At 38.7% G+C, this 15,498-nt stretch overlaps 1 protein-coding gene across 2 annotated transcripts in view; it reads left to right on the plus strand.

The window, feature by feature from the left end:
- ENPP1 (ectonucleotide pyrophosphatase/phosphodiesterase 1) overlaps window positions 1–15,498 on the plus strand; it is a 75,153-nt gene that overhangs the window by 24,745 nt on the left and 34,910 nt on the right. For both annotated transcript variants that reach the window (XM_075498758.1, XM_075498757.1), the window contains exons 2-5: window positions 7,862–7,934; window positions 9,601–9,717; window positions 12,002–12,127; window positions 12,290–12,350. In XM_075498758.1, the coding sequence (XP_075354873.1) occupies window positions 7,862–7,934; window positions 9,601–9,717; window positions 12,002–12,127; window positions 12,290–12,350 (377 nt within the window). The remainder of the gene's footprint in view (window positions 1–7,861; window positions 7,935–9,600; window positions 9,718–12,001; window positions 12,128–12,289; window positions 12,351–15,498) is intronic.

Consider the following 15,498-nt stretch of genomic DNA (forward strand, 5'->3'; position numbering starts at 1 on the left):
TTGCCCTGGAAGCTACATTTCTGTTGCTTTCAGCTGAAAGGAGGAGTAGAGCAAATTAAAGGCTTTGAAAAACACGAAAGATTTGAAAAGTTTCTCACCTGGAGCCAGTATTGGCAAACATCACTGTGACCGTACCCTATGGGCAGTGGATAAACATTTGTCTTAAGGAATGTTCTGTCTGACAGAATTTGGCAATATGCTGCACTGTAGCAGTATGTTGTTGGAATGAAACAGTAGTATATACAAATTTCAGAGAAGCTATTTTAAAATGATCAATATTAGAATGGTATTTTGAAAATAGGGTAGGAAGTATATCAAAACAACATAAATATACTTTCTGCACAACATAAAAATACTTTCATTTTCTGCACAGGTGTTACACAGGTCAGCTGTATAAAGTTTCCTTTAAGGGCACTTATAAGACATCAGTGGATTATATTGTAAATGGAATATGGTGGAGGGCAAAGGAAAAATATAACTAAAGACTTCTGGAAAATAGGCTATTGTTTAACCGTTCAACACTGAGTGAATGTTAGCTAAAGAGAAAAGGGAAGTAATGAGAAAAGGTTAAATATTTGTATTACTGGAGAGACTTGGGTAAGCATGAACTTTTGTCCTTCTGTTGTGTAAAGGCATATAGGCAAATCAACCTATATAAATGCCTTTTAATATGTGATAGTATTTGAGCACAAGTTTGTGTTAAAGGTTTTCTGTTTGTGTATTGTTCATAGAATAACAAAAAGTATAATATTGTTATAGCTGCTTATACAAAAGTCAGTAATCAAATCCAGCCATTTATCTTCCATTGTGCTTTCTAATCTCTGGCATGATCAAGTGGGACAGTTCTTGAGGTCTGGCTGAAATACAATGTTTCCATGTTGTGAAGCATCAAAATTTGAAAGTCTGCCTTCTGGTTTTTTGAGGGGCTATATTCAAAGGGTACAGAGGTAAATAATGGCTTCTCTGTCAGCCCTGGCCTTTGTTTTGGGAAAATGGCCAAAGGGGTCAGGACTAAAGGTGTGTGCCTGTAATTGATATCAGCATGCTTAGTAAAGACCCATAGCAAATAGCTTTGAAACCTTATTTGTTCTGTTGTCTTCCTGTACCCCTTTGTGGATCTGCAGTTTTTGACACTCCTTACATTCTTAGTGTTTCACAGGATTTCTTCACTTGCTCTTTAAGGTCACTGTCTTCCTGCTCACCCTAATGTTGCTGTCATGGTGGCAGTACTAACAGCATCTGCCATGGAAAAATGGAGGTGAATATGGATTTACCTGGTATGTTCGGTAGTATTGTCAGTACCCAGTAGAAGCAACCCCCTCTTTATGCTGTTCTTGTTACAACTCTCATGACTACTACAAATCAGAACAGCTTTAGCTTTGTTCTTGAAAAGGGATTTTTGGAATAGGAGGAGCATGAAGGTGGCTCAAGGCCATATTTTCTTCTCCAGTTTTGCTTTTATTCATGGGTCAAGTGCAGCTTGTTTGGAAAACAGTTTTGAGCTGGCATAATACTGACAGTTTCTTTTCTTTCTATGTAACCATTCATATGTGGTTGCCACTAAAGCAGATGGCACGTGGTGGTCTTTGTTCTGTGTTCATAGTCTGCTGTGCTAAATAAAAGAATTGTGTTTGAAAGTACAATATTTACTTTTTTCTCATAAATCAAGATCAATTTTCAGGCCTGTTTATCCTTAGGTTTTTATGAAAACCTAACTGCTGATTAAATAGCAGTGTCAGCTGCTATCTCTTTTCTGGGAATTTAACCAGGAGTTTTATTTCTTCTTCTTTTTGGCTAGTGTATAGTTGTACTTTAGTTTCTCTCTAAATTCTCCCATGGTGAAAAATGCATTGAAAACCAAAACAGCCAGCAGTGAAATGTGTGCTTTGATAAAAGCTCATGGGTTAATGCCTTTCAGGAGAATATGTACCTATACAGTTGGACAAGCAACAAATAAGAAAAATATTTTGGATCCTAGCTGACAGATGCTAACTCTGTTCTATCTTTTTGTCACTTTCCTGTTAAGCCAGATGCTTGAATAGTTTTGGAAGGTATTTAGAGAGCTATAGTACCATAATGTCTTCTGCTGATAATTCCCTAATGAACGAACAGTTATCACTCTTTGGTAAGCTCCGTGAAGGCTTTTTATAATATCTTACAGTGGCTTGAGCTACCTTTAAGACATTCTTGTCCTTTCAATGACCTTAGGTTGCAACAGTATGTAATAAGAGTCTTGAGAATGTTCAATAGAAACAGTGAGAGTAGACCTTCTGTGTGCTGGTTTGAGAAGAAAAACAATAATCCCTGTACATTTTTAGAGTATATCTTCTTTTTAGCTCTGAAAAGGGTTTGGGTGTAAGCTTCAGCTTTTCCATCCACTGACTTCAGGATAATTCAGTCACCTTCAGTGTTTCAGGACAACCAGGACCTGAGAGCCTCAGTGGCTCTCCTCTTCCTCATGGGCTCTAGGTGTGGAATGTGGATTAACAGAAGCAAGCCTTTGAAGAGCATAAAAGTATTTACAAATGTGGAAAGAGATGAGTGGTGCAAGAAGGAGGTGGTGCATTTGTTTCAGTGCTGATAACTTCTTTTTTTAGGTGATTTATTTAGCTATGTAGCTGTGCTAGTGTGAGTGAAGTGTCCACCTCCTTTCAGCTTAATAAATTTTATTAAGTATCCCCGGCTTTTGAATAAAACTGAGCTGTTGGGGGCGTTATGCCTGTTTTAAAAATAACTTTTATAAGCATGAGCAAGTGTTCCCCTACCCCTGGCGAGTGTAGATAAGTTGTTTTTTTTTTTTTTTTTATTCTGTACCGTATGTATGCTTTCTGCATTTTTAACAATGCCCTTTAAAGACAGAAGGTGACTCTGTTCTTACTTGAAATTCATTATTTATTACCATGTTCTTTACACTTTTGCAGATGAAATTATTTCTCAAAGATATTTCAGTGTTAAGGTCCACATCGGTAGTCATCTATTCTGGGTGCACAAAACAGTGAAAATATAGTATGCCCTTCACAGATCCCAGTAGTTTTGGAAAATTCCATGGGTTTTTGTAATAATGGCATTACAGACCCAGCCTAGATGTTCCCTCTTCGCGGACAGACATGACACAAGTGCAAGAGTCATTGTGGAGATTAGAATGCAAAACCACTACTTTGCATTGCTGCTTTGTTAATTGCATATTTGTTAATGGATGTGCCTTAAACCTTGGAGTGACAAGTTTTGTTGGCCATGGAACACCAGGGATGAAGAAAGGAAGGTGGAAAGCAACTGAGTGCAGGGTAGGCAAAGAGTGAGGAAGATCAACACAGAAAGAAACTTAATTCAGTTAAGTTTCTTAAAACAAAATAGCAATGCATTCTTTGCCAAAGAAAATGCAGAATAGAAGAGTAGAGGGGGAGGAGGAGAGATGAACAAAGCTAGGGAAGAGTGAAGAGAAAGGGACAGTAGCATTGACTGTGTAAAGGAAGAGTAAAATATGATCGCAAAGGAAAGGTGACAGTAGCTAAGGCTGGTGAGAGATTTCTTTGTGTGTTACTAAGACCTGTACAGCTGACCAATCTCTTTGGGATCCGGTGTCTGCACCCTGCATGCTTGCTGGCTCTGTGGCCCTTCTACCATCTCCCTGAAATCACTGCTGAGAAATTCTCTTCAGCTGCAGTTCTAGAGATGAGTGACGGAAATGGTCCTGCTCTCTAACCATGTTATCATATTTCCATCTGCCCAGCTCAAAATAAAAGGCTTTTGAAATGTTTTTGGGATTGCAGTTTTCCAGACACTCAACCACCTATTCTCAACCACTATAGTGTTTACAAAGCAAAGCTTTTATTGCTTCCTCCCACGTAAAGGAAGCAGTGATGGAACAGAGATTTATCCCTAGATGACAATGTTTTTTGATTCCAAAACAAACTTTCTAAAAAATATTTTTAAAACAAAAAAAGGACACTTTCTTCTCTGAGTTGTTACGGTGTTGGTTTAACAGCTTTTCTCAGATATTATATTAAAACCAAATCCGACATTTTGTCCTAGCAATCTCAAGTTACAGACCATAAAAAGTTCATGTGCTACTTTTACGTAAAACAAGGCCAGCTTCTTTAATTTTATTTGCCTTCCTACTAAATGTTGGATTCCCATATTCTTTCTTAATTGCACCTTTTTCTCAATCCTTCCTTTCTCTTTTGAGGGGAAGAATATGGGGGGGGGGGGGGGGGAGGAGAGAGAACAGGTAAGACTTTCTCCTTTTGTTTACAAAGACAGTCTAAACCTTGAACGCAGGCGTTAGGTTGATAGTGTGGTAGTAGCTAGAGATTTGAGTCTGGTGCTTGCAGCAGGATGCTGCAGGGTTCTAACAAGGTTCTTGATAGTAAACCTTAAACTACATGTGCAGCTACTTGTCTTTATATAGATTAAAAAAAATATATATATCTTTACACAGCAGACTGCAGCATCCCAAACCTGAGCTACCTGTATGCAAAATAGTTCAGGTAATATTAGTAACCTACCTGCTGCAGCAAGGTCCCATATAGCAAGAAGCAAAGTAAATTAGTTCACATTTGGGCTGCAGCAGTGAGATGACTTTCTGTACCTGGGCAACCTTTAAAGCTAGCTTGAATATTCCTCATCATCTGCAGAGCTGATAATCTTAGAGCCTTTCCACTGACAATAGGTCAACTGCTAGTGTAACACCTCTTGCTGTGCCTAGTCAGGACTACTACTGCTGTTAGTTGGTATTAGTTGCTCCACATTGTTCCAGCTGAACATTTGTGCCATTTGTGTGGATAATATCCACATGACTGAAGTCATTCAGGCTCAAGATAAAGCTTTGATTCAAGCCTTAAACACTAAGCTGCAATTACATGGTATAGTCCACTAGATTAGAGTTAGCTGTCCCAGAACATTGTTAAATGCTTTACCTCTAAGCTTACCATTCTTGTGAAGGTTCTTTATTAAGCATTGAAAGAAAAAAAAGGGGGGTGGGGGTGGTGGAACTTTAGTATTTTGCAGTAAAATATTTTTAAGGCTAAAATTTAAGTTAGTCGGACTAATGTTAAGAAAGCAAAGGCTTGAATGTAATGAGTCAATAGAAGTTCCCAGATCTTAATTTATTATAGATGGACATAGTATACCAGATAAGGACCTGGACCATGCTTTCCCTTGTGTATATATAAGAAATTTGAGAGCAGAACTGATTTGTAGTAGCAACACAGAGAGCATTTGTAGTATGCTGTGGTTTGTGATGCTGTGGGGTTTCCAGAGTATTGCTTGCAGGAGACACAAACTGCACTATTGCATCAAGTAGTGTTACCATTTTGTACCCAAAAGAACATTCATATGCCTCAGTGAACATAATCCTTTCATGTTTTTGCTTGTTGGAATTAATTATGTTCATGGAAGTGTAAAACTGAATATCTGGAATACAATACAGAACTGATTTCTGTAACATTTGGTGCCAAAGTCTTGGGAATTATTTGTGAGAACTTTAGCGAGGATTTACCAATTTTGGTTGGGAAGTATTATAATACTACCGCTTTGGAGTGGGTTTTATTTAGATTTTATTTTCATGTTAATTTGGTGTCACAATTCAATTCCTGTTTTTTAAACATGTGTTACCTACACTGAAACTCCATAAGGGAATATTAGTAGTCCATTTAGTGGCACTGGAATGTATTTTTGTTACGAGGATGCCTTAGGTGGCGTAAGTCCTGTAGGCCATGTAGCTATTTGAAGATATGGTAATAAAGCTCTTGCAGATAGAGTAGGTGTGGGTTTTGTTTGTTTTAAAGCATGTTTGTGGTTACGCATCAGAGGACGTTGTACACTCTGATCTTAGTAGCAGGGCCTGGTAGGAGTAGAGAAGCAATATATTGTCACCCTGAAATAAAATGTTCTCAAGTTGGCTTTTTAAAAACAAATGAATCAATTTGTAATTTCCAAATAATATATAAGTTAAAAGGACAATAACAGGGTTTGCTCTCTCCACTGATTTTTGCTGGGCTTTGACATCTTGCATCTGACGTGCTACCAACCTAGCTGTGTACGTGCTCTTATCTAGGTGATATTTCATATGGAAGATTTCAAAGGTCCAGAACAACTTAGATGGAAGATAATACTGTTGATACTGACTTAACAGAAAAGGTTGATACTGCACATGTATGCACATGTAATCTGTATGCTGTTTTTTAAAAAAAAAAGGCAAGTATCGAGCTCTGCAGTTGTGTTCATTCTCGACAGCTAGGTTAATGGAGACTTGCACCTTTCTATCAGTTGTAGTGTATCTGGGTGCATTGATAATGCCAGTTTTTTTTCCCATATTATCTTATTTTCCTTCTTTCCCTGTCAATTCAAAGATAGACTTGAACTCAAAGTACTCTGCTAGACATTGCGTTGAATTAATCTAAGATTCCAGACTTGCCTGGATCAGAATTCTAGACCAAAGTTTCATTAGGTCCAGTCTATAATTCCCTTTTTTAATGAATGCTATATATGTAATATTTTTGATACTGATTAATATGGTTTATGATAACTTGCACTTCACAAATCCAGAATACTATCTGAATTTCAATACTACACATTCCAGAAATTGCTTTCTTACTGTCTTTATTAACTGCTTCGTGAAGACAATGGTATAGTGAACTGTATATTTGTTAAAAACAACACAAATAGTTTTTATTTACTCAAGTGTTCACAGTCTTTAAAGAAATAAGCTTGAGAAATAATTAGGTGTATTAAAACGGGATGAGTTTTTGCCACATAACAACATGATTCAGGCACCATGCTCAAAAGACTGACTCAGCAGCTTTTGCTGATGGGGAGGAGAGAAAAAGGGAGAGCCTTTGTGTAGGCATGTACATAAAGTTATTGAAGTATTGCTTGAAAGCAATTTTTCCCTGAGAAAACAATGACTGGAAATGTGACATGTACATTCTCCTACCCATACCTCCCCAAATACTTCTGAATAAGAAAGTCTGCATTATTAAAGTGCCTTCTCTTTCATGATTTTTGGCAAGTTACCTTATTGCATTCTACACTTGAATAGAATAGCCATCGTAAGTGCATTGTTCGCTTTCCTGGACTCTTTAATTACTGTATATGCAATGATAATATATACCCTTTTTCTAAAGAGTTTATGAACCAAATCCAATACTTAATGAGGTTGGAAGGAATCTTTCCCTTTATTTGAGTAGGCATTAGATCTTGCCCTAAAATGCTGGGCAAAGACAATATGGTGCTTGTTTGATAACTTTAATACATTCAGAATCCAAAATAAATATGGCCATAGTTTCTGCTCAGTGTAAGACACTGGTCAGTCTAATGTGACATCCCACAGTTGCTTACCATGGTATGGACCAACATCTAGTATGAACTAGATACTAGGAAGTGGGAAAAGGTTTTCCTGCCTAAGAAAATTATAGGTATCATTTAAGGGCCATGCCTTCTGTTTGTAGTCTGTGGTCAATGGCAAAACTTCATTTCACCTTCTTGGGTGGAAAACCTAGGAGGAAGGAAGAAGAGGAGCAAAAAAAGTTTTCTATAAAATTGATATATATGTAACCATAAATATCTTAATTTTTTATTTGTGAGAAAGAAGTATCATCATGTCTACATTAAATAACTTGATAAGAAATGAAATACACAGGCCCAGTCTTGAGAATATTCACGTTCCTGCACCAGTAATTAATTGCAAACAATGTAACTACTTCTGTGAGTGAAAACTGCTTGTGAAAGCAGTGAAATCAGCCTCATAATTTGCATATTTATCAATTTCAGTACAATCGTATAGCATTAGAGAGAAAACGAGGGCTTTCAAAACCATTCAGTGGTCATCTAAGATTACTTTCTTTTCCTTCCTGTCCCACAGGTACTCTGTGTCTGCATGTTAACGACAATCCTAGGATGTATATTTGGCCTGAAGCCTAGCTGTTCAAAAGATGGTAACTAATATGCCTTTTATTTAGTAATATTTCCAAGCAATTCCTTTTTTCCTTTCCTTTTTGTAAATTAACTTTGATATTATCAGAATGCCACCCTTTCTTCCTGCAGGAAGAGGACTGGATGCATTGCTTGAAATACTTTTCAGTTAAAGGGGAATGAAAATACTGGGAAATAAACCTCAGGTGTACTCAGTAGTTATGTGTACTCACTTGAGAGGTAAACTGATCCTGGCACTCAGTGTCTGGTCTGGCAGCTTCCATGTATCCCAACTGTCACTGTGGTGATGTCACATGGCTGGCTTTTCTCAGTTCACTATAAAAAAAAAAAAAAACCAAAAAACCACCCAACAATTTCTGTTTCATGTTGTCCTGGAACATTTGTTTTTCATCTTTTCCAGTCAATTATGGGGGGGGAAAAAGTTGGTTGTTTTTTTTCCTGGTTAGAATTGTAGTCTGAAAATGTTCCTTGTGGAATTCCTCTGGCTGTTTTCTGTCCTGAAAAATATGTGGGTTTTTCAATGGTGAAGTTTCTTCAGGTAGAAGGTTACGAAAGATATTTTAAGAAATCAAACTTCGATTTGGGAACAACTATCTAGAATAATTTCAAAGCTGATCTGTTTAACAAACTGTCCTGCAATTATTTTTAACCAAAATTCAGATTATTAATTTCCCACTAGAATCTGTTTGGGTTTTTTCTCATATTATTACAGCTCTGCCATATTGGCTTATTATCTCATTTTCCTAATATCACATACCTCAAGATTGTTGAGAAGACGAGCCAAATGAATGAAGGATTCACCTCATTCCCTTCTGGTGATTGCACAGGATGAAACAGACTGACCAGCTACTGAAGTGTTGTTAATGCTTCACGTCACCAGTTTTGTGTTTTTTGTTTTTTTTCTCCAGGCAACCCCAGTCTAGTGGAAGAATGCTATGTCTTTTTTTACATTAAAACTGAACAAAAATTAAGCCAGTGAGCAGTACACTCAAGTTTGTATCTGCTGTGTCAATTTGGAACAGCCCTTCCTGTGTCTTGAGATAGTACCTTAACCATGGTACAGCAGGATGCGGAACTGGGGCTTCGGTTCCTCTGATTTGTATGAAGACAGTTATTCAAAGAGGGCACAAGCATGGGAGAGTTGCAAGCATAGCCAATGCAGACTAGATTCTAATTAATGTTTAATTATTTATAGAAAGTGGAACACTGTCAGATGTGAAAAGGAAGATCAGTGTTCTCTGCAAAAATGTTTCACTGTTTAGGGCACCCTTACTGAAAACCTAGGTTCAGATTTCCTCCTCTTCCATATTCTGAATGACTGTACTCATGTCTTTGGGTGATACAGAAGGGCAGGGGCAGTCACAACTAGAATTGTAGTCTTTTGTTTCCCTTGTTTCTGCCAATAATGAAACACCATGTTCCTGCTAACACAGAACAGAACCCTTTGTTCAATATGACAAAAAAATATTTTTGTTCAAATAAGAGAAAATTAAACATTTAGTTGGATCCAGACTTTCCTTTTCCTTTGGCTGTCACTGTTTTTGCAGCCATCCTGCAAGTTGTGGAATGACCAGCTGTGTCATTCCACACACTGACCTTATTAATTTCTTTTGCATGTTGACTGATTTGGGCTCAGCCACTGACATCTAACACTATCCAATATTACAGTGAAAACCTGCAAAGGTCGTTGCTTTGAAAGGACCTTTGGAAGCTGCCGTTGTGATAGAGATTGTGTCAAGCTTGGAAACTGCTGCTTAGATTACCAGGAAACATGTATACAACCAGGTAAGGATGGAAAAAAGCTGTGGGGGCAAACTCTCCTATTCTGTGACATGAGACAGCTCTGTGTATGTGAGTACTGTTGTGGTCAGGTGGCCGTAACCCCTGACTTCTTTCAGAGGGACTGTGAGTGGAAGAGATGGGCTGCTGCGCAGCAGGGTGGTTCTGATGCCAGTAGTCTCCCCCTCTTTGTGCTCCCTCCGTTGCAACGGAGTTGGAGCGGTGGAGTTGCAGCAGTGATGGCAGTACTGGGAACTCCTGTGGAAACATCAGGGCTCTGGTGCAGCTGCTGTTGTACACAAACAAAGCTTGTATTTCACCCAGCTGGATTACATAGGAGCTGACATAGCCCATAAGCTGGCTTTCGCATAGCTCCTGTGGGGAGAGAGGGTGCAAGGGATTGTGCTGCTGCCCTCTCCCTTGGAAAGAGAAAGAACAACTGCAACTTGGTCTCAGCCAGCCTTTTGTTCTCTGTCCGGGGGTGAGAGAACAGTGATGTGCATTGTCCCTAGCGTCAGGGTCAACTTCACGTTCTCAGGCAAGCCAGGAATAGGAGTGCATTCTGCATATTCTATCTTTCTGTCATCACCCATGTGAAAAAGGGGAAGGACAGAGCAGCTCTGTAGAAAGCTGCCATCTCTCCCTACCCAGCTACTCAGGCCCCCTGCCCTGTTACTTCCCAGCTTGAGTGTGAAGCAAGGGTCGTGTGCTGGCCTTCGGGACAAGGCAGGATGACAAAACAGATTGCACTGGTGGAGAATGATTGCAAAGTGAGAAGAAGTTCTCATGATTTACCAGAAAGCAAAGGTCAGATAGGCAAAGACGTGAAAAGTACTGCGGAGAAATTTTACAGGGAAAGATGTTAGTGCGGGTAGTAACGCTAAGGACAGAACTTGACTGTTTTCTCTAATTTAGTTTTGCCTTAATGTCTCATATGCAGCATTCTTTTAAGTTAACTATTTTTCTTCTCCCTTCTCTTTACGTGTATTTGTACAATTTATCGATGTAGTCTCACCCTGAAATTAAAAATTCCAATGTGGACTTTTAAAACCAAATGATTAAACTGAGCTCAGATCCCTGCTTCAACTGACTATTATTGAAAGGTCCTTGAAATTGCATAAAGCTTTTTGCTTATAGGATAGGTACATGGGATTTACTGTCCACTTTGTTTCATTACACCATTCTCCCTCAGTTTAAAGCATCCTTTAAAATAAACTGGAGAGTCTGTCTTAGCAATAAGAATGGGAATTCATTGCTTGGTGTTTGGTTGGTTGTTTTTTTTTTTTAAATTAATTAGCCTTAACATCAGTGGAGAATCAGATTCTAATTTCCAAATAGTATCATGTAACTAGAACCATAATAGATTCTTCTCTCTCTCTCAGAAGTAAAGATCTACTGGCATTGGTGGAGTTACTGAAGTTCAGTATTTCTGAAAATGAGATTAACCTCCTGAGAATGCTCCTAGGGATTTCTAATCGCTAGTCATGTATGAAGATCACATACTGACTGTCCTCTACTCAAACATTTAGATTTGGCTTCCGTGTCTCTAAGACCTTCACTTAAGTATGCACTCAGTTGGTAAATTAATTCATGTTAATCCTTATTGACTGCAAATGATCTACTTGTGTTTACAACTGATAAGAATGATAATCTTCAAATGATACGATGTAGTGGAATATCCCATTCAGAAAAATTGGTATGATTTGGGGGAGGGGGGAAATGAAGCTGAAGTCAGTAGGTCTTCCTGTGAGCTTATGTATATAGTCTCAAATAGTAGCAGAGTTATGCCTATGCCTAAGAGGTGCTGAAAGAAGCTGGAGTGCTTGATGGTGACTGGTAAAATCCATTGTGACTTCAATGTAAGTCAGAAGCAGTTACTGCTGCTCAGTGTTTTCTAGGCATTCCAAATTCAGACTCAAGTTTGGGTTTTTTCTGTGGGAGTTCTTTGGTAGCTTCTTTATAGTATGCATCTACCAGATTAAACCCACATAAATTACCATATTTAAGGAGGTCTGTAAAAAGGATTTTCTGTTGACCTCTCCTGATCTGTGATATTTATAACCATATGCTGCATAATTGTATTCAGATGGCTATGCACTTGGATTATTTAGCCATGGGTGTTTCTATTTTCCAAAGTGCCAAGCTTGCAATATTATGCATACTTGAGATACCTCAGGACTATTTTTCAGTGAGTACACATTTGAGACAGAACTTACCACTCAGTTTAGTAATTCTGCACTTACACTGGTATCAATTATTGTGCTGTCCTTCTCTCTTGTCTGTTTTTTAGCCCATATATGGATCTGCAATAAATTCAGGTGTGGAGAGAAGAGGCGACCAGAATATCATTGTTCCTGTTCAGATGACTGTGTGGAAAATAAAGATTGCTGTGTCAATTATTATTCTGTTTGCAAAGGTAAATATCCTCAACAAATTCCTACAGTCTCTCTTATATGTACCCATATTTGTATGAAAGGGGCAAGGACATAATATAATTTTAAAAGCATCCAATAAAATGAAAAAACTTGCATTTATCAATAAGAATGTACTGTCTTAAATTGCACTCATTTATTTTAAGGAGAGGCAAGCTGGGTTGAAGAAGAGTGTGAGGACATTACTGAACCTCAGTGTCCAAAAGGGTGAGGATATTGTATATTTGCATAGCTCTGCTCTTTGCTTACCTTTCATTTTTGAGATTTTCCCTACTGTGCCTTACTTGGACCTGCTTGCCTTTCTCATCCACAGTAAGAGCAGCTGCCAGACAGAGAAGGACACCTGTTCAGCCAGCATTTGATAGCACTTACTAACAGATCAGGTTGCTCTATCCCAGCAGCACTTGTGTATCCCAGCACTTGCTTTGACTTGCAAGATAATGCCTATTCCTGAACACTGCTGTCTCATAGATGTGTGTGCTCTGGGCAGCTCTGCCTTGTGCCAGCCTTGTTATTGTCCTACATGTGCTGCAATACCCACTGTCCCAAATATTTTGGGACCCATGTTAGAGAGTCAGACTCCTAAGACTGACTCTCTCCCTGGCCACCTCGCAAGACCTTTCCACTTCCTTGCCTGTTCCAGCCCCAGAGCTGCAAAATGTGGGCAGATCACTGTCCCAATTTCAACAGCAGTGGGACACCATTATTTGCAAGCTGTCTGAAAGACTTTCTTTAAAAGGTGTAAAATGCCATGGGATCCTTGTATTCTCTGGCTCAGCTCCACATAGGGCCTGCTCCTGCCAGTTATGTATACGCTATATGAGAAATGACTAGTCTAGTTTATGGCATCAACATTCGGGCTCAAATAGTACAGCAAAGTTCCCAGCCAGGAAAAAAGCCTGCATTTCTTGTAATGCTTTTGCTGTGGGATCTTCACATTAACTTTAAAGCTAAAGTTGACTGCAAACTATGATTGCATGTATAAGTTATTAATAGAAGTGACTTAAACATTCTTGATTGAAAAGTGTTCCACTGGAAAATAGTTTGTTGAATGAGTTGAATTCAGTTATGTTCTTGTCTGAAAAGTGTCAAAAAAATCAAAACTATTTTCATTTTGATGATTTTGAAATTACGGTGTGCTGGCGATATTTTTAGTAAAGTAAAAACACTTCATTTTGTTCTTATGTCATTACTTTTTTTGACTTAAGATATTTAAATCATGCTATATTTATTCATTGGAGTTATAATATTGTCAAACAAAATACATTTCCTTTTGGAATATTTTTATACCAAATGAGCACTTTTCATTCTGATTCAGAGCAATAACAAACATTGACACTTCAGAACCTTCTTCAAGACAGAAATTGGAGCCTTCTGTCCAGCTTGGAGTCCAAGTCCCTGATAAGCTCCCATGTAGCTGGGGTGGTAGCCAGGCAGTTCTGGAAGCTTTTGTCATTAACTGCTGTTCTGAGGTCAGGGGCCATTCAGGATTGCATGCTGGGAACTGACTCTAGGATGCTGATTTCCCTAATGCAAGACTAGGGAGTGTTACACCCAAGGGGTGGATAAACAAACAAGAACCTTGTGCACATCCACAGTCAAAGTTAATGGCATAAATGCTGTAGGGCAACTCTTGTTGGTTAACTTGTTTTTAGGGTTTTTGTTTGTGTGTTTATTTTTTTCTGTTCAGCACATGAAAGGGATAGGTAGTTACTCTTAAAATTTTTTTAATCCTGGCAAAACCAGAAATGTTGTAATAAAACCCAGTACAGGAAAGAGTGATGTGTGGTCAAAGTTGAATCAAACAGTATTGACTGAGGCTCATCTCAGACTATTAGCACATAAGCCTCTCCCAAAACTAACAACTCTGTAAACAATCCACTTCTTCCTATGGTGGGGTAGGCAGGAGTGCAGGTGACTCTAGCTCAGTGCTCATTTTGAGGCCTGAGGATATCAATTCTGATTCTGTGCATATTCATACAGCATGTTTTGTGGGTTCAAATTGCTGCTGTTATTCTGTTTTGGTTTTAGTTGGGTTTGCTCTTGTGGTACAGAATAGACAAAAGACAATGCAGTGTTCAATGAGGTGCTTAATCTGAGAAAGCCCACTGACTTCAATAGACTGATCAAATGCTTAAAATTAAGTGCACACCTAAGTGCCCAAGACTAGGTTCTATGGTATTTAATAGGATTATACAGTTAACGGTCTATAAGATTTCAGGAGTGATCTAGTCCTTCCCACTGTTCTAGGAATGAAATAATACTCTGAGAATTCAAACCTACTTAAGCAGTTTATCCTAGTGCTTAGCTAGATGGTTTTCCTGATGTCATAGTACCTTTTGCTCTACTTAAGTTTATTACTATTTGTTTTGTCTTCATTGAGCTGGAAGAGCAGCTGATTCCTTTCCTCTCTGCAGATCTCTCCTGTATATTTGAAGATTGCTATTATGCCTCCTGTCGAGGCTTTATGTACATTTAGCGGAAAAGAAAGCTTACTTCCTATGCTTTATGGCTGTATATAGGCAGTAGCGTGGGGGGGGGGGGGATAGGAAGCTTTCTGTGTAGTATGTTTAGCTTTTCAAGAGGACTTTCTTTTCTTTTTTACCTTTTCTTCTATTTTTTTCTTTTAATTGTGGTCTAACTTGCCTGTGGTGAGGCAGGTCAGCTTGGCAGTGTGGTCTGCAGTTCTGGGCTCTTGATCATCCAGACTGGTGAACCTGCTATACCACAGCAAGCCTGTGTTGCTTGCGTTATGTTTCCATAGAAGCCAGTTTATAGGAGGGGATAATTACCACTGCATTTCCTTCAGTTTGGAGTCAGGATGTGACTGTGGCGTACATATTTATCCAAGAGCTGTGAAACACCCTTGTCATGCTGTTTGGACACAGCCAGCATGAATCATGGGCAGGGCCAAAACTTGAGCCTCCCAGGCTTGCTTGCTTATGGTAGCACATTTTTGAAGTAGCAAGTGTAACCTCAGTTACCGACAGGAAAAAATCATGGAAATCACTGATATATATTTCAGAACTGAGCTCAGGTCAGTTTGGGGATTTCATTGGAGCTGTTCCAAAGAGAGTGCAGTTTAACATGGTCTGTCATGCTTTGCTTCCCTGAGCACAGGACAGATCACTAACTAGGTGAGTTTCAGCATGTGTAGAGTATATGAGAAGTGAAATGGCCAGTCTCCCTAGTTGTGGCAATGGTCTGTTTTGCCAAGTTTAATTTTACATGTGCAAGGGGGGGTCAGTAGCTGGATTTGCAGACAACCAAAACATGTACTTAACAGTTGGTTTACTTGTAAATGCCAAACCAGAAACAGTTGCGTAAAGTCCCTTTCTAAGGAGTTGTTTTAAAT

Source organism: Mycteria americana, chromosome 3, assembly GCF_035582795.1.
Source record: "Mycteria americana isolate JAX WOST 10 ecotype Jacksonville Zoo and Gardens chromosome 3, USCA_MyAme_1.0, whole genome shotgun sequence".
Lineage (NCBI taxonomy): Eukaryota > Metazoa > Chordata > Aves > Ciconiiformes > Ciconiidae > Mycteria > Mycteria americana.